The sequence below is a fragment of the Semicossyphus pulcher genome, unplaced genomic scaffold (assembly GCF_022749685.1).
Source record: "Semicossyphus pulcher isolate SPU_LCO1_2020_fin unplaced genomic scaffold, fSemPul1.0.p SCAF_26, whole genome shotgun sequence".
Lineage (NCBI taxonomy): Eukaryota > Metazoa > Chordata > Actinopteri > Labriformes > Labridae > Semicossyphus > Semicossyphus pulcher.
The window spans coordinates 7,275,823-7,301,413 of NW_027211700.1; the positions used below are offsets into that span (position 1 = coordinate 7,275,823).

Sequence of the window (25,591 nt, forward strand, 5' to 3'; positions counted from 1 at the left end):
TCTTGCTTTTGATATTGTCAGTTGGTGCTTAGAAGGCGTATTTGTCCCACCATGCAAAGTTTTGTCAGTCCATAAAACTGAAATTAAGACAGCAATCATATATGTTTTTGACAAATCAAAGTTGTGCAATCACAACTGAGTGGCAGTCATTATGGGTTTGGTTGTTGTGTTTTCCCGCAGAGCCTCATGTGGCCCTATGATGAGGCGGTGTTGAAAGGGTTTCTAGCCTGAGGGAGCCAAGGACAGAAAAAAAGGACTTTTCCTTTATAAAACAAAACTTCAGTCAGTCAATAGACCACACCCCAGATCAGGTCATCAATCACAGCCTTCAGGACTACAGGCAGAAATATCTCAAATGTTATTGGAAGCCTATCTTAAGGAGATTGTATTATTAATTCTGGGAATCCAATTGACCTTGTGATCAATGATGACCCCTCAAAATGTTAGGAAAAAAGCTAGAGGTGTGCTGTATATTCCTAAGATTACATATATGTATATATTATTTTAATTTTTTTTACTTTATTCATATGTATTCTGATAATATTTGCTATTTTATTTCAAGATATATTTTTGGCCTTTGCCTTTATTTGAAAGGATCGTGGATACAGTTGGAAACATGGGAAGAGAGAGTGGGGATGTCATGCAGCGAAGGGGCCAGGGTTGGGAGTTGAACCCGAGGCCACGCGGTGAGGAGTGACCCCTCTGTACATAGGGTGCACACCTTAACCGCTGAGCTAAACCTGCACCCCTGAAGTTAGCTGTTTTCTAATTTTGATTGTACGGACATGGATATAGAAACAAAATACACTGTTGTATATTGATATATATTCTACTTCACTGCAGACAAATCCTTAATGGAATGGAACCATTTCAACATCTAAATGCTAAATAAAAAGCTTAAATTAGAGTCAAAGAAAAAAGTAGTATAAACAGTCAAATGTTTATTGATCTGCTTTTCATCAGACAAGCATCATTACACAGAGGTTCAGGCACGTGGTGGTAATTCACATACAATTCCTACACAAAATGTAAGCCATTGGCCATGGTGTGCAGGGACTGAAGCATCTTTATGCTTAGTATGTATGTGTCTACGTATGCCTGCATGTGCGCATGAAATAAGATGTTTGCATGGGAGAGAGAGAACAAGAGTCCTGCCATGTGTATCAGTTAGGCATCGGCTTCGTTTTGGGAGGTGGTCTGAGAGGAACAATTTAGGAAAGTTGGAATGGATCTTGGATAGACGGGTAGGTGAGGTTGGGTACAGGATCAGGGCAGAGAGGATTTAGGCTTTTTGGGCGGATTCAGCCAATCCATCCACGATGGTTTTGAGCTTCAAAGCATACTCTTGGGCCATTGTTTTGACCGTCTTTGCCATCTCTTCGGGGTTGGCGTTTGCCTCTGCCAAGGAAGTCCTCAACTGGTCCCTGTATTCTTGGATGTAGGGTAAAGCCAGCGACCTCATACCCTCCACCAAGCCATTAACCTTTGTACGCACAGCTTCCACAAGGGGAATAAGGGCGGTCTTGGTCTCCTCCAGATTCACTTGCATTCTTTGAAAGACGGGCTCCAGCCTAGTCTTCATTTTTTCCACTTCTTGTGTTTGCTTTTGGCGGTACTCTTCCATTATGGGGGTGAATGCTGCTTTGTACTCATCAAAGTGTTTTGTGAGAATGGTGTTCAGGTTTTGAAGAAGGGGATCAGTCTCCACTTTCAGTGCCTCAATGTCTCTTTCCATAGAAGCACGGAGCTCAGCGGTGGATGACATGACGGTTTCGACAACAGTGTCAGTCATGGGGGAAACATTTTGCTGGAGACTCTTGAGCTGTGTGTGTGCATTGTTCACGTGCTGAACTAGTCTAGCCCTGGGAGAGAACAGAAATGGGAGAGCAAAACAATATTAGCATCAGGTAAATTCATACTTCAATAAGCAAAGGATGAAGAAAGAACGGTAACAAGTACTTCAAGAGGAAAGGCAAATGAACCAGTGACTGGGCAAGTATCACTGAAAGAACGTGGGTCTAACATGAGCGAATGACATGGCCTTACTTGAGATCAGCGTCATCGACCTGATCCAGGGCTCTGAGGGTACTTTCTTTTATCTGATTGATGTAGACATCCATAGCACTCCTGATGTATGCCAGATTGGAGGGGGCATCAGCCTGCAGGGAAGCGGCCTGCGAGCCTGGGTAGGAAAGAAAAGGAAAGGTTAGGAGGTGAGGTGACCAGAAAAAGAGTTAAGGGGAAGCAGGGAAAAGCAACAGTAAGCAGTTACAATACATAGTATTTCAAAGTACATTTTAAATACATGAACTGTTATGCAAGATATTTTGCGGAAAGCTGAACATGCAGGTAAATACTTGAGCTTAACCGGCTAAGTGCATTTGGTACTCACCGACAGCCAGGAGAAGGGCGAGAGCAAGAGTCACAAATTTCATGATGGCGGTCTTGAGTGGAGAAAAAGGTAACAGTTACTCAGTTATTCAGTTAACACATCACACTTCTACATTTAAAGGACCATTACAGTTTCTATTAGACTAATAAATGATGTTATTTCAATCTATCTTGAACCCCGAAACCTAAAGTAAAAGCTAAATCCTCAAAGTAAACACATTGCCAATGCTCCACACTCATCCCTGACTTCTCACTCAACATATGGCTTCTTAATAAAATAACCTGTAATCTGTGTAGATTAGGGCTGGTTACAAATGAGAGAGACAGCTCAAGCAGATTAGCTCTGGACTACTACATAATCCTGATCCGGGCTCGACAGTAAATTAGCAAGCCAACTTTCTGATCTCAAAGACAATCTCAATCTGGAAGTGCTTTTGTGAAGGAATCTCTGTTTAGAAGTGCTCAAATATCACGACAAGATAAACAGCAGTATCTTAAAGTTACAAATAAATAGATCAGACCACAAAGGAGTCACAACTTTATCTAAGCTTTCAAAGTGCTGAGCATTCACAAAAAGCTCTCCATGAAGTTGTTCTTTTCTATTCTACAGCTCAAGATCCAGTTGGAGCCACAGCAGCTGCTCGTCTTACCTGGTGGAGCTTGTGTTGAGACTGAGAAACTTCAGCACGAGCAGAGTTTTTATAGTGCCAGAGCGAGGGATGAGTCAGTGAGGGGAGGAGAAGGGGGGAAAAGCAGTGTGCCTCCGTGGAGGTGGACCTCACCCCCCAACTGTGGGTTGTAGGTTCAAAGATCACCTGCTGGGAGGGGATCAGTCAGCACTCACGCTGACACATGCTATCAGTATCAGTATCATACATGAACAGCAAAAGTCTAATTTAAATGTAGCTTATTTTAAGGAGAAATTTTACTAGAGCCCGACCGATATTGGATTTTTGGGGCCGATGCTGATTCAGATATTAGGGAGTACAAAAATTCCTATATCGATATATCGGCCGATATATTCACATATGTTCAAAATGTAACTGAAATAAAAACATTAAAATTCCAAATCTGAAAGGTTATTGTCACATTTGCAGGACATACAAAATTCAAATAAAATAGTGTTTCTGTAGCAGCTTAAATAGCACTAAAATAAAATATCAAATGAAATAGAAGTGAGTATAACACAAAAACACACAAAAGTAGGACCAAAAATTATTTTCTTGTTTTTCCCACCTTCACACAGTGCTGCTACAGAACACAGGTCACTAAACACAGACCAAATCATTTGACATGCAGATACTGTTAATAATAGTTATAAAAGGCTTTATGAGCAGGATTTTCCGTATTAAATATTCCCTCTTAATCAACATTACAATCCAGGAGAAGTGTGAGCTGGTGTCTATATCTGCAGAGGATCTGCCCTTCGTCTGTGTTTCTATTCTTATTATTCTGCTCTGTTTGGGACATTTGGACTATCTATGAACTATCTATGGGCTGTCTATTGCGGGGAAGAGGTCTGGAGCTCAGCCAACAGTCCGCAGGTCGGGACTCAAACGACACGTAGCATCACGGTGACATGGCTATCTCTCTGCTCTGCTCTGCTCTGTCTGTAACACCGTAACTTTAACATCTTTATGAGACGTGAAAGGGACTTCACAAAACGTCTTCATTTGCCGTTCTGTGAATGAAGGCGTCCTCATTTCCCATCATGCCTGCCGCCTAGTGCTGACTGAGTAGTTTAAGTTTGCTATTTATGTTCCAAAATGCCAAAAAATATTTTGTTAGTGTTTTTAATGTGTCTGTTAAGAACATATGTTCTGCATAGGTTGGTAATTGTCATTTTTGTGCTGGTTTATAGTTTAACCATGAGTGAGGTGGCTGTTTCATTTCTTGACTTCAGCTGTATTTTTGTAAAAAAATAAACAAAAAAAACAGAACCTGGCTCTCATTAAGTTTAAGTTGAAACTGCGCCTTCTGTATATCGGAAGGTGTGATGGCTTTAACCCACAGCACTGCAAAAAATGTATGGGGTTAAGTTTATTTATATCAGAGCATGTTGGAGGACATTTACACTGATATATCTGCGAAGTGCGAATGTTGGCCGATAAATTCGGTTGACCGATAAATCGGTTGGGCTCTATTTTTTACAACCCCCTCTTGAAATACTCATTTGTCTCATTGCTAAGCCTCTTGCTGTATCGAGGACATGAAAGGCTTACGTATACAAAAGAAACTTGGTGTGAAGACAGGGCCATGCAGACCCTTAAACTACAAAAGAAATGTGAATATAACAAAGGATGACATGAGGTGATGAGACAAATAAAGATAAAGAGGCATGAACAAGTTGTGAAGAGGCTACATAAAATAGTCCCCCGCTTTGCTGGAGTAAGAATCTTGCAGGAGTCTTTTCTGTCCCGTTTTATTTCGTGAATGTTTGCAGCCCACACGTTGACCCCCCACCCCCCGGTTTCCTGTCGTTTTCTTAGCTACCATTTGCTTCAGGAGAGTGTATAGGACAGCAGGCAACACTGTTAACACCCCCAGTGATGCCAAAAGGCTCCCAAAGGACACAAACAAGAGCAAACAGAAGACACTTATTTGTTGCAGTCAACTCTCTGAAATGTCACCACATTTAGTCTGCAGTCGAAAGTTTGAGAAGACCATGCAGGCACTGAAATTAAGAAAGTGCATTAATCTAGACAGAACCGAGTATGAAGACTTATTGTAGTTTTTGGATTGCAAAGTTTGTGGCTTGTGTGTTTGCGATTATTAAGAGGTTTGTGCCATGCGGTTATTTGTTTTCCGATCACCAGCAGACTTTGTCACCGTGGCTTTGTGTAATTTGAGGGAATAGGAATGCTTTCTACTTGTTTTATTAACCCTCGTGTATTATTGGCCATAGACATTATCCTGCACAAGCATCTCCACCATCGTAGAAGGAAAACATTACCTTCTGCATATCAGGAAGAAAAGTCTGCAAGTGAAAAAGTACAGGGTTGTTAGGTGCAAGGTTAATCATTGTCATCATTGATCATTTGTAAGCAACTGGTCCGTGTTCCTGGCATAACACAGTTCCAGTAGCCTTCAAAATTCAATGCACTTTTTTTTTGCCATGACTCTCTAATTCTTGCGCGGTCAAGACTGCTTTGTACGGTGGCCCTGAAGTGCAAATAACAACGGCAAAACAGAAAACACAACGGCAAAACAGAAAACACAACAGTAAAAGAGAAAACACAACGGTCAAAGAGAAAACACAACAGCAAATCAGAAAACACAACGGTAAATCAGAAAACACAACGACAAATCAGAAAAAACAACGGTAAAAGAGAAAACACAACAGTCAAAGAGAAAACACAACAGTAAATCAGAAAACGCAACGGTAAAAGAGAAAACACAACGTTCAAAGAGAAAACGCAACAGTAAATCAGAAAACACAACGGTCAAAGAGAAAACACAACAGCAAATCAAAAAACACAACGGTCAAAGAGAAAACACAACAGTAAATCAGAAAACACAACGGCAAATCAGAAAACACAACGGTAAATCAGAAAACACGACAAATCAGAAAAAACAACGGTGAAAGAGAAAACAACGGTCAAAGAGAAAACACAACAGTAAATCAGAAAACACAACTGTAAAAGAGAAAACACAACGGTCAAAGAGAAAACACAACAGTAAATCAGAAAACACAACGGTAAAAGAGAAAACACAACAGCAAATCAAAAAACACAAAGGTAAAAGAGAAAACATAACAGCAAATCAGAAAACACAATGGTAAATCAGAAAACACAACGGTAAATTAGAAAACACAACAGCGTTAACCAAACCAGAAAAGGTAGTTACCCTCGAGCGACACGAATCGTCGCTGATTGGACTGGTCCGTCCTTTGAACCGGAAGGACAACACTGCTTCTTTTAAACGTGTCTTCAGCGTACGCAGACTCATGTTTATGTTGTGAATTGTCGACAGCATATCCAGTATCACGTCATATGTATGTCCAGCATCAAAATAAAGGACGGACCAATCAGCGACGTTTCATGTTGCCCGAGGGTACCTACCTTTTCCGTTTTGGTTAATGTCCTTGTGTTTTCTGATTTGCCGTTGTGTTTTCTGTTTTGCCGTTGTGTTTTCTCTTTTATTGTTGTGTTTTCTGATTTGTTGTTGTGTTTTCTGTTTTACCACTGTGTTTTCTGATTGGCCATTGTGTTAGCTTTGAGCTGTTGCAACATTACAACAGTGAATAACTCGCAAGAAATTAAATACGGTAACATACATTTTAAAGCTCCTGTGAGAAGTTGAGGAGAAATTAATTCTTTATCCTCTAAATGATCCACAAAAGCAAACCAGACCATCAACGACAACATTGATTATTTCTATATAGTTACTTTTAAATGCCTGAAACTGCTGGCGGGGGGTAGGTGTCAGACGAAGCGATTAACTGCACACTGCCTTTGTTTACCAGGGCAAAAATTTGTTAAAGAAAGCAGGGTGAGATTTTTTGTTAAAAAACACCACTTGCAGTTTTTCTCAATTGCTAAAACACTAAAACCCATTGGCTGAACAAAGTTCGCAGTTGCCTGAACTCATTTAGCTAATTGTGCAGTCTGTTGTCAATACCTTAAACCATTTCACATGGTAAAACACAATTTGCAGATCTCACTTAGACTTTTCAGCAGAACTCTAAACACATTCTCATTCTCAAAACACATTCTGCACTCTAATGCACATGTCATCCATACTGGTAAACACAAGTGGCAACAATCAAATACAAATAGAGAACACATGTCATTGATTAATCACAACCACTCACAATTGATTTCACTTGTTTCAAATCATGTGACACAACCAATATAAGCCAGTTCAGAGAGCAAACAGTTTGTTGAAGGTGGGACGGAGAAAGTCTAAGAGTGGATGGAAGAAACAATGTGAGAGGAAGAGGACGAGTGCGTATGCGAGGTGGCCGACGAGGAGGAAGAGGAGGACAAAGAGGAAGAGGAAGACAAAGAGTGGAAATATCTGATGAAATTCGAGCAACAGTCATTGACCATGTTCTTGTCTATGGACTGACAATGCGGGAAGCAGGACTTAGAGTGCAACCCAATTTGAGCCGATTTTCTGTGTCCACCATAGTAAGGACATTCAGAGAAGAGAACAGGTACAGTATACTACTGTATTTTTGTAATTGCAAATTTACTGTACTACACTATATGCAGCTGTTTCAATAGACATTTGTAAAGTTCATCACTGTATGTATTGTACTGCATAAATATTTTTTGTAACTGCACATCTACTTTTGGTAGAATTGCAAGGCTGCCACATGCAGGTGGAAGGACAGCTATATTCACTCGGGAGCAACAGGCCGTTATAGTTGGCATGGTCCTTCAAAATAATGTAATACGACTCAGAGAAATCCAGGAACGAGTGATACAAGACAACACACTCTTCCAGGGAATCGACAGTGTGAGCATTTCCACAATTGACCATGTCCTCCAGCATAACAGGATGCGAATGAAACAAGTATACAGAGTACCTTTTGAGCGCAACTCACCAAGGGTGAAAGAACTGCGAGCTCAGTATGTGCAAGTAAGTGTACATTCAGACACATTTACTGTAATCCAAATTGTCTACAGTGCTGCCACATACTATGTGAATGACATTACTCTTCAGTACATACAATGTATGTGAATCAGAAGTGCATACAGTAGGCCTAATTGTACTCTACAGTATAGCACTGTCTCTGTACGACTTACAAAATTCTACATACAGTATACTGTATTTCTACACAGACAATATTTGACTTGGAATCCTTGGACAGACCCCATGAGTTCATCTTTGTCAATGAAGCAGGCTTCAATCTGACAAAGAGGAGAAGGAGAGGCCGAAAGATGATTGGACCACACACATTGGTCACAATCTGTGCTGCTATCAGCAACCATGGTGTTCTACATCACCATGTTACACTCGGGTCATATAACACCCAGCACCTTTGAATGTTTGCACCACCTGAGTCAGCTAATCTGATATCATCTCAACCCATGCCGAACATGACATTGCTGCATTTATTAGACTGCTTTGTTGCACTCAATTATCTTTGTAAAGGGGTACTATTTTTTTAAGGAGTGTAAAACGAGCATTTCTAATGTCTCTTTAACACCCGGCTTTTTTGCTTAGTGGGAAACTTTATAATCGGCATTCCGACCCAGGTCAAATGACTCTGCAGTAAACCCGGGTAATTATCACCTCGGCTCCGATCGGCACTGATGGGAACACAAAACCTGGGTCGACACGCTAATCCCCGCTATCATCTCAGCTACAAATTCAGCCCGTCTCCGTCCGAGCAGCTCTCGAACAACATTCCAAATTTGTCAGCGCCGAGTTTCATAAACAGACTGAATGATTACTAGATAAAGACCAAACCAAACATCTTCACCGGCCTCCATGATGCTCACTAAAGAGTATAATGTTTGCTCTTTGTGCGTACTATTGTTTCCTAACCTGGTGTCTGGTGCGTTTGTGAAGTCAGATGGTGACGCAGCAGAAAAGAGGCCGAAAGGCAATGGCAAAAGAGACAATCAGCATTTATTAGAGGGCCTTCCTGGGTCTGAAAAACCTGCGTCAACACGTTCATCTTTGTGGGAAAGGGGTATTTCTGATGGTTTGAGTCTTTCTGCAGCGATTTCTTTACCCACATTTTAACACCAAATGACATTTAACCTCTTTGTCTTCCTCTACTTCCATTTTCCTTCGTTATTTACCATTTTACACTCCTTTACTCTCACCCCCTGCCAACAAACGCTTCAACCATAAACTTTTATGGTCTGGAGCCAAGCTGAGCTTGATGAGGCTGTGAAGACAGAGGGGTGTCAGAGCTGTCACCTACGCAAGCTACATCAACGCCTGCTAGGTGACTGTTATCAACTCTAGCCATTTGTCTAACACTAGCAAAATACAGCAGAATGTATGGAAGTAATGTAGTTGCCATCAAAATATGTGTGAGAATTTAGCCAAGTACAGATGCAAGTCAAAAAGTACAGGGTTGTTAGGCGCAAGGTTAATCATTGTCATCATTGATCATTTGTAAGCAACTGGTCCGTGTTCCTGGCATAACATAGGTCCAGTAGCCTTCAAAATTCAGAGACGACAGCAAGAAAATTAAATACAGTAACATACATTTTAAAGCTCCTGTGAGGAGTTGAGGAGAAATTAAATATCCTCTAAATGACCCATAAAAGCAAACCAGACCATCAACGACAACATTGATTATTTCTATATAGTTTTGAGTTTCTATATGCCTGAAACTGCTGGCGGGGGGTAGGTGTCAGACGAAGCGATTAACTGCACACTGCCTTTGTTTACCAGGGCAAAAATTTAAAGTGAGTCATACATATGACTGTTAAAGAAAGCAGGGTGAGATTTTTTGTTAAAAAGCACCACTTAAGCATGTACAGGACAAAATCAGAGATAAGAGGTACGGCTTTGTCCACAGTTGGTGCCAAAATTGACACAAACTGAAAGTTCCTCACGGCAGCTTTAAGACATCGGCAAAACCGGAAGAGTAACAAAGACTTACTTCAAAGATTTTGAATGTTGAAGTGTCCTTGGGCAAGACACTGAACCCGAATTGCTCTGCTATGAATGTTCATGGATTCTGATTGGAGATTGACACAATAGCCTTTGCCATCAGTGTATGAATGTGTGTGTGAAAGGGTAAACGTGACACATAGTGTAAAAGCACTTTGAGCGGGCTGAAGGCTAGAAAGCAGGGTGCCAAACTCTAGCCATTTGCACTCACAGAAATATTTAGGCCTTATATTTAAGATTTATGTATTTTGATTGCATATCAAATTTCCATCCATTTAGATTACTCAGTTTTAACATAAACAAACTAATAGACCTAATGTGATGCATATTTGTCAGTCAAACATAAATGAAACAAGTAGGAATGAGATTTATGTAATAGTAAGAATAAACCCAATGTGTTTCAAATTCATAAGAACCAGCTTTATGTATTCAATATTAATAAATCCAATGTGTTTAAAATGCTTAATAATGAGGTTTATTAATAAACCTAATGTATTTAAAATGTCTAACCAGATATTTCAAAATTTAAATATTTTTTCTATTTAGCCCACACCTACAATATCTAACTAGAATAATGCTTCAAGGCATGTGTGTGGTTCAACAGCACGATACACTGATATGAGCACACACCAACAAAAAGAGGAGCTAGCAAGACACACTTCTACACAGAACAAGTGCTCATACACTAAATGTTGTGTGAAAAAACACAAATCATGAAAAAGAAAATGCCCTCACATTTACGTGCGCATTGAAGTTAAAGTGCCCTATTTTCAAACATTTCCTTTGCCACAATCGACCTCTTTGATCCAATAAATGCAAACATGAACTTCTGAACTCTGTTCGTCTATGATCTCAGAAGGCTGACAAGGCTCAGGTGGGCAACTGTGCCCCATTGACCTGAACACTTTGCTACTTGTTACATGACACAAAGAATATATATTGTAAACAGACCTTTGTGCAGCAATAAGATAAACTCCCTCAAGAACTGTGCTTAACAATTGTGTGAAACTTGAGGTAGACAGGTAAATCAACATTGATAACTGTGATGCTTACAGTACACTAACATTTCAAAGAATCCCTGACATCCATTTTTTTTAATTTTCTGACCACCACCCTAACAATCCAAAACATTGCCATAAGGCTCAGTGGTTGAGTGGCTTTGTACCACCACACTTTTCATGCATGTTTAATTACGAGTGCAGGAATATAAAAGGAATATTCTGCAGCAAAAACATGACAATCAAGGACTGTGACAAATTTGCAGCAAGTCAAACACTTTGATATACGTTATCCAGAGGGAAATATCAGTGTATCAGTCCAATTACTCTCATTCAGTCACTGGAGCATCTTAATTTTCAGGGCTTGGACTTTTGGTGAAAGCTTGGTTGTGACCAGTTCCATCAGGACCTTCTGAAACACTTCAAATGTGCACTTGAGGTCCTTAGCTTAAGTGAAGTGCATAAATCAGTCCAAAAAGCATCACACATCCAAGGGTGACACTTTGTAGGTTTTGCAGAACTTCCACGCCTTCAAGTACAACACCAGCATCTGTAGGCTCGGTTCCGGGACCAGCACCCTCCAGCCGAATGATGTAGATGCCCATCGTTGTCTGTGCAATTCCCAACTCAGCCTCTGCAATTTGAACTCTGAACCCTTCTTCTGCTGCTTTCCGGCAGAGTAGGCACAGTTGGGTGCGTTGCTGCCCCCACTGGTGTAGTAACTTATTGTGGAGAGAACTCCTGCTGAACTGATTCAATTTAATTGTTTTCACAATTAACAGATTTACGCTGATTCTAAGGAATTTGAATAAATAAAATTTGAAAATATGATGATTTAAATAAAATCAAATAGATACAAACACTTAATAATAAACTATGCCATGATTCATTTTTTTGAGTGTGTCTGTGACAGACTAGCAAAATACAGCAGAAAGAATGGAAGTAATGTAGCCATCGAAATATGTGTGAGAATTTAGCCAAGTAAACTAGAACAGGCAAGCAAACACAAGCTTAGAGGCCATTTTCACACTAAACAATCAATAAAAGATAGATTGATGCTAACACAGTTTTATGGTTAGTTGCAGACCTCCAGTAGACACACAGTAAAGGGCAGAACAGATCACAGCATGTGGCCCCTTTCAACAGCCGATGCATTCACTGTAAAGTTGCCTGTAGGGGCTTTTGCCCTGGCCTGTGAGATAAGAGTGTTCTACGTATCAGCTGCAATAAGCTCATCTGACAAGGAGTGAAACAGGCCTCGTCAGAAGAATGAATCTATATATAATAATTGTTATCAATACGAACTCAGAACCCCAAGCTGGCCGGGCAATTGCTAATGTTGCGTGTTTTGTAATCATGTGAGAAGAAGGTATACTTTATCAATCCCCAAGGGGAAATTCAATGTTCTCATTTTAGTTTAACCATGCTGAACAAGCATAGGCCCGAAATACACACATGCACAAACAGGACTCTATGGACATCCACTAATGGAGAGATGTCAGCGTGAGGGGGCTGCACATGCACATAGATTGTGGCCCGAGCAGTTGGGGGATTCGGTGCCTTCCTCAAGGGAACCTCGACCGTGCCCATGAAGGGAACTGACACCTCTCCAGCTACCAGCCCCAACTCCATACTTACCGGGACGTGAACCGGCCACCCTCCGGTTCGCAAGTCCATACAGACTGAGCTACTGCCTTTGTAAGGGCAGCGAGTGATAAGCAGCTATGAACCAAAGTTTAAAATGGGCAAAGGGGTCAGATAGGTTCATTGTGGGTTGATTAAAATAAGGGACATTTAATGGAAAAGGGCAAACCATTTCAAAAACTAAATGCTAAATAAAAACCTTAAATTAGAGTTAAAGATCAAAGTAGTATAAACAGTCAAATGTTTATTGATCTGCTTTTCATCAGACAAGCATCATTACACAGAGGTTCAGGCACATGATGGTAATTCACATACAATTCCTACACAAAATGTAAGCCATTGGCCATGGCGTGCAGTGACTGAAGCATCTTTATGCTTAGTATGTATGTGTCTACGTATGCCTGCATGTGCGCATGAAGTAAGATGTTTGCATGGGAGAGAGAGAACAAGAGTCCTGCCATGTGCATCAGTTAGGCATCGGCTTCGTTTTGGGAGGTGGTCTGAGAGGAACAATTTAGGAAAGTTGGAATGGATCTTGGATAGACGGGTAGGTGAGGTTGGGTACAGGATCAGGGCAGAGAGGATTTAGGCTTTTTGGGCGGATTCAGCCAATCCATCCACGATGGTTTTGAGCTTCAAAGCATACTCTTTGGCCATTGTTTTGACCGTCTTTGCCATCTCTTCGGGGTTGGCGTTTGCCTCTGCCAAGGAAGTCCTCAACTGGTCCCTGTATTCTTGGATGTAGGGTAAAGTCAGCGACCTCATACCCTCCACCAAGCCATTAACCTTTGTACGCACAGCTTCCACAAGGGGAATAAGGGCGGTCTTGGTCTCCTCCAGATTCACTTGCATTCTTTGAAAGACGGGCTCCAGCCTAGTCTTCAGGCTTTCCGCTTCTTCTGTGTGCTTTCTTTGGTACTCTTCCATTATGGGGGTGAATGCTTCTTTGTACTCATCAATGTGTTTTGTGAGAATGGTGTTCAGGTTTTGAAAAAGGGGATCAGTCTCCACTTTCAGTGCCTCAATGTCTCTTTCCATAGAAGCACGGAGCTCAGCGGTGGATGACATGACGGTTTCGACAACAGTGTCAGTCATGGGGGAAACATTTTGCTGGAGACTCTTGAGCTGTGTGTGTGCATTGTTCACGTGCTGAACTAGTCTAGCCCTGGGAGAGAACAGAAATGGGAGAGCAAAACAATATTAGCATCAGGTAAATTCATACTTCAATAAGCAAAGGATGAAGAAAGAACGGTAACAAGTACTTCAAGAGGAAAGGCAAATGAACCAGTGACTGGGCAAGTATCACTGAAAGAACGTGGGTCTAACATGAGCGAATGACATGGCCTTACTTGAGATCAGCGTCATCGACCTGATCCAGGGCTCTGAGGGTACTTTCTTTTATCTGATTGATGTAGACATCCATAGCACTCCTGATGTATGCCAGATTGGAGGGGGCATCAGCCTGCAGGGAAGCGGCCTGCGAGCCTGGGTAGGACAAAAAAGGAAAGGTTAGGAGGTGAGATGACCAGAAAAAGAGTTAAGGGAAATCCGGGAAAAGCAACAGTAAGCAGTTACAATACATAGTATTTCAAAGTACATTTTAAATACATGAACTGTTATGCAAGATATTTTGCGGAAAGCTGAACATGCAGGTAAATACTTGAGCTTAACCGGCTAAGTGCATTTGGTACTCACCGACAGCCAGGAGAAGGGCGAGAGCAAGAGTCACAAATTTCATGATGGCGGTCTTGAGTGGAGAAAAAGGTAACAGTTACTCAGTTATTCAATTGACACATCACACTTCTACATTTAAAGGACCATTACAGTTTCTATTAGACTAATAAATGATGTTATTTCAATCTATCTTGAACCCCGAAACCTAAAGTAAAAGCTAAATCCTCAAAGTAAACACATTGCCAATGCTCCACACTCATCCCTGACTTCTCACTCAACATATGGCTTCTTAATAAAATAACCTGTAATCTGTGTAGATTAGGGCTGGTTACAAATGAGAGAGACAGCTCAAGCAGATTAGCTCTGGACTACTACATAATCCTGATCCGGGCTCGACAGTAAATTAGCAAGCCAACTTTCTGATCTCAAAGACAATCTCAATCTGGAAGTGCTTTTGTGAAGGAATCTCTATTTAGAAGTGCTCAAATATCACGACAAGATAAACAGCAGTATCTTAAAGTTACAAATAAATAGATCAGACCACAAAGGAGTCACAACTTTATCTAAGCTTTCAAAGTGCTGAGCATTCACAAAAAGCTCTCCATGAAGTTGTTCTTTTCTATTCTACAGCTCAAGATCCAGTTGGAGCCACAGCAGCTGCTCGTCTTACCTGGTGGAGCTTGTGTTGAGACTGAGAAACTTCAGCACGAGCAGAGTTTTTATAGTGCCAGAGCGAGGGATGAGTCAGTGAGGGGAGGAGAAGGGGGGAAAAGCAGTGTGCCTCCGTGGAGGTGGACCTCACCCCCCAACTGTGGGTTGTAGGTTCAAAGATCACCTGCTGGGAGGGGATCAGTCAGCACTCACGCTGACACATGCTATCAGTATCAGTATCATACATGAACAGCAAAAGTCTAATTTAAATGTAGCTTATTTTAAGGAGAAATTTTACTAGAGCCCGACCGATATTGGATTTTTGGGGCCGATGCTGATTCCGATATTAGGGAGTACAAAAATTCCTATATCGATATATCGGCCGATATATTCACATATGTTCAAAATGTAACTGAAATCAAAACATTAAAATTCCAAATCTGAAAGGTTATTGTCACATTTGCAGGACATACAAAATTCAAATAAAATAGTGTTTCTGTAGCAGCTTAAATAGCACTAAAATAAAATATCAAATGAAATAGAAGTGAGTATAACACAAAAACACACAAAAGTAGGACCAAAAATTATTTTCTTGTTTTTCCCACCTTCACACAGTGCTGCTACAGAACACAGGTCACTAAACACAGACCAAATCATTTGACATGCAGATACTGTTAATAATAGTTATAAAAGGCTTTATGAGCAGGATTTTCCGTATTAAATATTCCCTCTTAATCAACATTACAATCCAGGAGAAGTGTGAGCTGGTGTCTATATCTGCAGAGGATCTGCCCTTCGTCTGTGTTTCTATTCTTATTATTCTGCTCTGTTTGGGACATTTGGACTATCTATGAACTATCTATGGGCTGTCTATTGCGGGGAAGAGGTCTGGAGCTCAGCCAACAGTCCGCAGGTCGGGACTCAAACGACACGTAGCATCACGGTGACATGGCTATCTCTCTGCTCTGCTCTGCTCTGTCTGTAACACCGTAACTTTAACATCTTTATGAGACGTGAAAGGGACTTCACAAAACGTCTTCATTTGCCGTTCTGTGAATGAAGGCGTCCTCATTTCCCATCATGCCTGCCGCCTAGTGCTGACTGAGTAGTTTAAGTTTGCTATTTATGTTCCAAAATGCCAAAAAATATTTTGTTAGTGTTTTTAATGTGTCTGTTAAGAACATATGTTCTGCATAGGTTGGTAATTGTCATTTTTGTGCTGGTTTATAGTTTAACCATGAGTGAGGTGGCTGTTTCATTTCTTGACTTCAGCTGTATTTTTGTAAAAAAATAAACAAAAAAAACAGAACCTGGCTCTCATTAAGTTTAAGTTGAAACTGCGCCTTCTGTATATCGGAAGGTGTGATGGCTTTAACCCACAGCACTGCAAAAAATGTATGGGGTTAAGTTTATTTATATCAGAGCATGTTGGAGGACATTTACACTGATATATCTGCGAAGTGCGAATGTTGGCCGATAAATTCGGTTGACCGATAAATCGGTTGGGCTCTATTTTTTACAACCCCCTCTTGAAATACTCATTTGTCTCATTGCTAAGCCTCTTGCTGTATCGAGGACATGAAAGGCTTACGTATACAAAAGAAACTTGGTGTGAAGACAGGGCCATGCAGACCCTTAAACTACAAAAGAAATGTGAATATAACAAAGGATGACATGAGGTGATGAGACAAATAAAGATAAAGAGGCATGAACAAGTTGTGAAGAGGCTACATAAAATAGTCCCCCGCTTTGCTGGAGTAAGAATCTTGCAGGAGTCTTTTCTGTCCCGTTTTATTTCGTGAATGTTTGCAGCCCACACGTTGACCCCCCACCCCCCGGTTTCCTGTCGTTTTCTTAGCTACCATTTGCTTCAGGAGAGTGTATAGGACAGCAGGCAACACTGTTAACACCCCCAGTGATGCCAAAAGGCTCCCAAAGGACACAAACAAGAGCAAACAGAAGACACTTATTTGTTGCAGTCAACTCTCTGAAATGTCACCACATTTAGTCTGCAGTCGAAAGTTTGAGAAGACCATGCAGGCACTGAAATTAAGAAAGTGCATTAATCTAGACAGAACCGAGTATGAAGACTTATTGTAGTTTTTGGATTGCAAAGTTTGTGGCTTGTGTGTTTGCGATTATTAAGAGGTTTGTGCCATGCGGTTATTTGTTTTCCGATCACCAGCAGACTTTGTCACCGTGGCTTTGTGTAATTTGAGGGAATAGGAATGCTTTCTACTTGTTTTATTAACCCTCGTGTATTATTGGCCATAGACATTATCCTGCACAAGCATCTCCACCATCGTAGAAGGAAAACATTACCTTCTGCATATCAGGAAGAAAAGTCTGCAAGTGAAAAAGTACAGGGTTGTTAGGTGCAAGGTTAATCATTGTCATCATTGATCATTTGTAAGCAACTGGTCCGTGTTCCTGGCATAACACAGTTCCAGTAGCCTTCAAAATTCAATGCACTTTTTTTTTGCCATGACTCTCTAATTCTTGCGCGGTCAAGACTGCTTTGTACGGTGGCCCTGAAGTGCAAATAACAACGGCAAAACAGAAAACACAACGGCAAAACAGAAAACACAACAGTAAAAGAGAAAACACAACGGTCAAAGAGAAAACACAACAGCAAATCAGAAAACACAACGGTAAATCAGAAAACACAACGACAAATCAGAAAAAACAACGGTAAAAGAGAAAACACAACAGTCAAAGAGAAAACACAACAGTAAATCAGAAAACGCAACGGTAAAAGAGAAAACACAACGTTCAAAGAGAAAACGCAACAGTAAATCAGAAAACACAACGGTCAAAGAGAAAACACAACAGCAAATCAAAAAACACAACGGTCAAAGAGAAAACACAACAGTAAATCAGAAAACACAACGGCAAATCAGAAAACACAACGGTAAATCAGAAAACACGACAAATCAGAAAAAACAACGGTGAAAGAGAAAACAACGGTCAAAGAGAAAACACAACAGTAAATCAGAAAACACAACGGTAAAAGAGAAAACACAACGGTCAAAGAGAAAACACAACAGTAAATCAGAAAACACAACGGTAAAAGAGAAAACACAACAGCAAATCAAAAAACACAAAGGTAAAAGAGAAAACATAACAGCAAATCAGAAAACACAATGGTAAATCAGAAAACACAACGGTAAATTAGAAAACACAACAGCGTTAACCAAACCAGAAAAGGTAGTTACCCTCGAGCGACACGAATCGTCGCTGATTGGACTGGTCCGTCCTTTGAACCGGAAGGACAACACTGCTTCTTTTAAACGTGTCTTCAGCGTACGCAGACTCATGTTTATGTTGTGAATTGTCGACAGCATATCCAGTATCACGTCATATGTATGTCCAGCATCAAAATAAAGGACGGACCAATCAGCGACGTTTCATGTTGCCCGAGGGTACCTACCTTTTCCGTTTTGGTTAATGTCCTTGTGTTTTCTGATTTGCCGTTGTGTTTTCTGTTTTGCCGTTGTGTTTTCTCTTTTATTGTTGTGTTTTCTGATTTGTTGTTGTGTTTTCTGTTTTACCACTGTGTTTTCTGATTGGCCATTGTGTTAGCTTTGAGCTGTTGCAACATTACAACAGTGAATAACTCGCAAGAAATTAAATACGGTAACATACATTTTAAAGCTCCTGTGAGAAGTTGAGGAGAAATTAATTCTTTATCCTCTAAATGATCCACAAAAGCAAACCAGACCATCAACGACAACATTGATTATTTCTATATAGTTACTTTTAAATGCCTGAAACTGCTGGCGGGGGGTAGGTGTCAGACGAAGCGATTAACTGCACACTGCCTTTGTTTACCAGGGCAAAAATTTGTTAAAGAAAGCAGGGTGAGATTTTTTGTTAAAAAACACCACTTGCAGTTTTTCTCAATTGCTAAAACACTAAAACCCATTGGCTGAACAAAGTTCGCAGTTGCCTGAACTCATTTAGCTAATTGTGCAGTCTGTTGTCAATACCTTAAACCATTTCACATGGTAAAACACAATTTGCAGATCTCACTTAGACTTTTCAGCAGAACTCTAAACACATTCTCATTCTCAAAACACATTCTGCACTCTAATGCACATGTCATCCATACTGGTAAACACAAGTGGCAACAATCAAATACAAATAGAGAACACATGTCATTGATTAATCACAACCACTCACAATTGATTTCACTTGTTTCAAATCATGTGACACAACCAATATAAGCCAGTTCAGAGAGCAAACAGTTTGTTGAAGGTGGGACGGAGAAAGTCTAAGAGTGGATGGAAGAAACAATGTGAGAGGAAGAGGACGAGTGCGTATGCGAGGTGGCCGACGAGGAGGAAGAGGAGGACAAAGAGGAAGAGGAAGACAAAGAGTGGAAATATCTGATGAAATTCGAGCAACAGTCATTGACCATGTTCTTGTCTATGGACTGACAATGCGGGAAGCAGGACTTAGAGTGCAACCCAATTTGAGCCGATTTTCTGTGTCCACCATAGTAAGGACATTCAGAGAAGAGAACAGGTACAGTATACTACTGTATTTTTGTAATTGCAAATTTACTGTACTACACTATATGCAGCTGTTTCAATAGACATTTGTAAAGTTCATCACTGTATGTATTGTACTGCATAAATATTTTTTGTAACTGCACATCTACTTTTGGTAGAATTGCAAGGCTGCCACATGCAGGTGGAAGGACAGCTATATTCACTCGGGAGCAACAGGCCGTTATAGTTGGCATGGTCCTTCAAAATAATGTAATACGACTCAGAGAAATCCAGGAACGAGTGATACAAGACAACACACTCTTCCAGGGAATCGACAGTGTGAGCATTTCCACAATTGACCATGTCCTCCAGCATAACAGGATGCGAATGAAACAAGTATACAGAGTACCTTTTGAGCGCAACTCACCAAGGGTGAAAGAACTGCGAGCTCAGTATGTGCAAGTAAGTGTACATTCAGACACATTTACTGTAATCCAAATTGTCTACAGTGCTGCCACATACTATGTGAATGACATTACTCTTCAGTACATACAATGTATGTGAATCAGAAGTGCATACAGTAGGCCTAATTGTACTCTACAGTATAGCACTGTCTCTGTACGACTTACAAAATTCTACATACAGTATACTGTATTTCTACACAGACAATATTTGACTTGGAATCCTTGGACAGACCCCATGAGTTCATCTTTGTCAATGAAGCAGGCTTCAATCTGACAAAGAGGAGAAGGAGAGGCCGAAAGATGATTGGACCACACACATTGGTCACAATCTGTGCTGCTATCAGCAACCATGGTGTTCTACATCACCATGTTACACTCGGGTCATATAACACCCAGCACCTTTGAATGTTTGCACCACCTGAGTCAGCTAATCTGATATCATCTCAACCCATGCCGAACATGACATTGCTGCATTTATTAGACTGCTTTGTTGCACTCAATTATCTTTGTAAAGGGGTACTATTTTTTTAAGGAGTGTAAAACGAGCATTTCTAATGTCTCTTTAACACCCGGCTTTTTTGCTTAGTGGGAAACTTTATAATCGGCATTCCGACCCAGGTCAAATGACTCTGCAGTAAACCCGGGTAATTATCACCTCGGCTCCGATCGGCACTGATGGGAACACAAAACCTGGGTCGACACGCTAATCCCCGCTATCATCTCAGCTACAAATTCAGCCCGTCTCCGTCCGAGCAGCTCTCGAACAACATTCCAAATTTGTCAGCGCCGAGTTTCATAAACAGACTGAATGATTACTAGATAAAGACCAAACCAAACATCTTCACCGGCCTCCATGATGCTCACTAAAGAGTATAATGTTTGCTCTTTGTGCGTACTATTGTTTCCTAACCTGGTGTCTGGTGCGTTTGTGAAGTCAGATGGTGACGCAGCAGAAAAGAGGCCGAAAGGCAATGGCAAAAGAGACAATCAGCATTTATTAGAGGGCCTTCCTGGGTCTGAAAAACCTGCGTCAACACGTTCATCTTTGTGGGAAAGGGGTATTTCTGATGGTTTGAGTCTTTCTGCAGCGATTTCTTTACCCACATTTTAACACCAAATGACATTTAACCTCTTTGTCTTCCTCTACTTCCATTTTCCTTCGTTATTTACCATTTTACACTCCTTTACTCTCACCCCCTGCCAACAAACGCTTCAACCATAAACTTTTATGGTCTGGAGCCAAGCTGAGCTTGATGAGGCTGTGAAGACAGAGGGGTGTCAGAGCTGTCACCTACGCAAGCTACATCAACGCCTGCTAGGTGACTGTTATCAACTCTAGCCATTTGTCTAACACTAGCAAAATACAGCAGAATGTATGGAAGTAATGTAGTTGCCATCAAAATATGTGTGAGAATTTAGCCAAGTACAGATGCAAGTCAAAAAGTACAGGGTTGTTAGGCGCAAGGTTAATCATTGTCATCATTGATCATTTGTAAGCAACTGGTCCGTGTTCCTGGCATAACATAGGTCCAGTAGCCTTCAAAATTCAGAGACGACAGCAAGAAAATTAAATACAGTAACATACATTTTAAAGCTCCTGTGAGGAGTTGAGGAGAAATTAAATATCCTCTAAATGACCCATAAAAGCAAACCAGACCATCAACGACAACATTGATTATTTCTATATAGTTACTTTTAAATGCCTGAAACTGCTGGCGGGGGGTAGGTGTCAGACGAAGCGATTAACTGCACACTGCCTTTGTTTACCAGGGCAAAAATTTGTTAAAGAAAGCAGGGTGAGATTTTTTGTTAAAAAACACCACTTGCAGTTTTTCTCAATTGCTAAAACACTAAAACCCATTGGCTGAACAAAGTTCGCAGTTGCCTGAACTCATTTAGCTAATTGTGCAGTCTGTTGTCAATACCTTAAACCATTTCACATGGTAAAACACAATTTGCAGATCTCACTTAGACTTTTCAGCAGAACTCTAAACACATTCTCATTCTCAAAACACATTCTGCACTCTAATGCACATGTCATCCATACTGGTAAACACAAGTGGCAACAATCAAATACAAATAGAGAACACATGTCATTGATTAATCACAACCACTCAAAATTGATTTCACTTGTTTCAAATCATGTGACACAACCAATATAAGCCAGTTCAGAGAGCAAACAGTTTGTTGAAGGTGGGACGGAGAAAGTCTAAGAGTGGATGGAAGAAACAATGTGAGAGGAAGAGGACGAGTGCGTATGCGAGGTGGCCGACGAGGAGGAAGAGGAGGACAAAGAGGAAGAGGAAGACAAAGAGTGGAAATATCTGATGAAATTCGAGCAACAGTCATTGACCATGTTCTTGTCTATGGACTGACAATGCGGGAAGCAGGACTTAGAGTGCAACCCAATTTGAGCCGATTTTCTGTGTCCACCATAGTAAGGACATTCAGAGAAGAGAACAGGTACAGTATACTACTGTATTTTTGTAATTGCAAATTTACTGTACTACACTATATGCAGCTGTTTCAATAGACATTTGTAAAGTTCATCACTGTATGTATTGTACTGCATAAATATTTTTTGTAACTGCACATCTACTTTTGGTAGAATTGCAAGGCTGCCACATGCAGGTGGAAGGACAGCTATATTCACTCGGGAGCAACAGGCCGTTATAGTTGGCATGGTCCTTCAAAATAATGTAATACGACTCAGAGAAATCCAGGAACGAGTGATACAAGACAACACACTCTTCCAGGGAATCGACAGTGTGAGCATTTCCACAATTGACCATGTCCTCCAGCATAACAGGATGCGAATGAAACAAGTATACAGAGTACCTTTTGAGCGCAACTCACCAAGGGTGAAAGAACTGCGAGCTCAGTATGTGCAAGTAAGTGTACATTCAGACACATTTACTGTAATCCAAATTGTCTACAGTGCTGCCACATACTATGTGAATGACATTACTCTTCAGTACATACAATGTATGTGAATCAGAAGTGCATACAGTAGGCCTAATTGTACTCTACAGTATAGCACTGTCTCTGTACGACTTACAAAATTCTACATACAGTATACTGTATTTCTACACAGACAATATTTGACTTGGAATCCTTGGACAGACCCCATGAGTTCATCTTTGTCAATGAAGCAGGCTTCAATCTGACAAAGAGGAGAAGGAGAGGCCGAAAGATGATTGGACCACACACATTGGTCACAATCTGTGCTGCTATCAGCAACCATGGTGTTCTACATCACCATGTTACACTCGGGTCATATAACACCCAGCACCTTTGAATGTTTGCACCACCTGAGTCAGCTAATCTGATATCATCTCAACCCATGCCGAACATGACATTGCTGCATTTATTAGACTGCTTTGTTGCACTCAATTATCTTTGTAAAGGGGTACTATTTTTTTAAGGAGTGTAAAACGAGCATTTCTAATGTCTCTTTAACACCCGGCTTTTTTGCTTAGTGGGAAACTTTATAATCGGCATTCCGACCCAGGTCAAATGACTCTGCAGTAAACCCGGGTAATTATCACCTCGGCTCCGATCGGCACTGATGGGAACACAAAACCTGGGTCGACACGCTAATCCCCGCTATCATCTCAGCTACAAATTCAGCCCGTCTCCGTCCGAGCAGCTCTCGAACAACATTCCAAATTTGTCAGCGCCGAGTTTCATAAACAGACTGAATGATTACTAGATAAAGACCAAACCAAACATCTTCACCGGCCTCCATGATGCTCACTAAAGAGTATAATGTTTGCTCTTTGTGCGTACTATTGTTTCCTAACCTGGTGTCTGGTGCGTTTGTGAAGTCAGATGGTGACGCAGCAGAAAAGAGGCCGAAAGGCAATGGCAAAAGAGACAATCAGCATTTATTAGAGGGCCTTCCTGGGTCTGAAAAACCTGCGTCAACACGTTCATCTTTGTGGGAAAGGGGTATTTCTGATGGTTTGAGTCTTTCTGCAGCGATTTCTTTACCCACATTTTAACACCAAATGACATTTAACCTCTTTGTCTTCCTCTACTTCCATTTTCCTTCGTTATTTACCATTTTACACTCCTTTACTCTCACCCCCTGCCAACAAACGCTTCAACCATAAACTTTTATGGTCTGGAGCCAAGCTGAGCTTGATGAGGCTGTGAAGACAGAGGGGTGTCAGAGCTGTCACCTACGCAAGCTACATCAACGCCTGCTAGGTGACTGTTATCAACTCTAGCCATTTGTCTAACACTAGCAAAATACAGCAGAATGTATGGAAGTAATGTAGTTGCCATCAAAATATGTGTGAGAATTTAGCCAAGTACAGATGCAAGTCAAAAAGTACAGGGTTGTTAGGCGCAAGGTTAATCATTGTCATCATTGATCATTTGTAAGCAACTGGTCCGTGTTCCTGGCATAACATAGGTCCAGTAGCCTTCAAAATTCAGAGACGACAGCAAGAAAATTAAATACAGTAACATACATTTTAAAGCTCCTGTGAGGAGTTGAGGAGAAATTAAATATCCTCTAAATGACCCATAAAAGCAAACCAGACCATCAACGACAACATTGATTATTTCTATATAGTTTTGAGTTTCTATATGCCTGAAACTGCTGGCGGGGGGTAGGTGTCAGACGAAGCGATTAACTGCACACTGCCTTTGTTTACCAGGGCAAAAATTTAAATTGAGTCATACATATGACTGTTAAAGAAAGCAGGGTGAGATTTTTTGTTAAAAAGCACCACTTAAGCATGTACAGGACAAAATCAGAGATAAGAGGTACGGCTTTGTCCACAGTTGGTGCCAAAATTGACACAAACTGAAAGTTCCTCACGGCAGCTTTAAGACATCGGCAAAACCGGAAGAGTAACAAAGACTTACTTCAAAGATTTTGAATGTTGAAGTGTCCTTGGGCAAGACACTGAACCCGAATTGCTCTGCTATGAATGTTCATGGATTCTGATTGGAGATTGACACAATAGCCTTTGCCATCAGTGTATGAATGTGTGTGTGAAAGGGTAAACGTGACACGTAGTGTAAAAGCACTTTGAGCGGGCTGAAGGCTAGAAAGCAGGGTGCCAAACTCTAGCCATTTGCACTCACAGAAATATTTAGGCCTTATATTTAAGATTTATGTATTTTGATTGCATATCAAATTTCCATCCATTTAGATTACTCAGTTTTAACATAAACAAACTAATAGACCTAATGTGATGCATATTTGTCAGTCAAACATAAATGAAACAAGTAGGAATGAGATTTATGTAATAGTAAGAATAAACCCAATGTGTTTCAAATTCATAAGAACCAGCTTTATGTATTCAATATTAATAAATCCAATGTGTTTAAAATGCTTAATAATGAGGTTTATTAATAAACCTAATGTATTTAAAATGTCTAACCAGATATTTCAAAATTTAAATATTTTTTCTATTTAGCCCACACCTACAATATCTAACTAGAATAATGCTTCAAGGCATGTGTGTGGTTCAACAGCACGATACACTGATATGAGCACACACCAACAAAAAGAGGAGCTAGCAAGACACACTTCTACACAGAACAAGTGCTCATACACTAAATGTTGTGTGAAAAAACACAAATCATGAAAAAGAAAATGCCCTCACATTTACGTGCGCATTGAAGTTAAAGTGCCCTATTTTCAAACATTTCCTTTGCCACAATCGACCTCTTT

General features: G+C 40.6%; 2 protein-coding genes across 2 annotated transcripts; both read right to left on the reverse strand.

Moving 5' to 3' along the window:
• Window positions 1-952: 952 nt before the first annotated feature.
• LOC138604676 (apolipoprotein A-I-like) lies at window positions 953-2,435 on the reverse strand. The gene is made up of 3 exons (XM_069676640.1): window positions 2,393-2,435; window positions 2,047-2,182; window positions 953-1,862 (listed from the first exon to the last, which is right to left on the reverse strand). Exons 1-3 carry the CDS (start codon window positions 2,433-2,435, stop codon window positions 1,283-1,285), a joined length of 759 nt encoding a protein of 252 aa, XP_069532741.1. The 3' UTR covers window positions 953-1,282.
• Window positions 2,436-13,202: 10,767 nt separating this feature from the next.
• LOC138604550 (apolipoprotein A-I-like) lies at window positions 13,203-14,364 on the reverse strand. The gene is made up of 3 exons (XM_069676480.1): window positions 14,313-14,364; window positions 13,967-14,102; window positions 13,203-13,782 (listed from the first exon to the last, which is right to left on the reverse strand). Exons 1-3 carry the CDS (start codon window positions 14,353-14,355, stop codon window positions 13,203-13,205), a joined length of 759 nt encoding a protein of 252 aa, XP_069532581.1. The 5' UTR covers window positions 14,356-14,364.
• Between the last annotated feature and the right edge of the window lie 11,227 nt (window positions 14,365-25,591).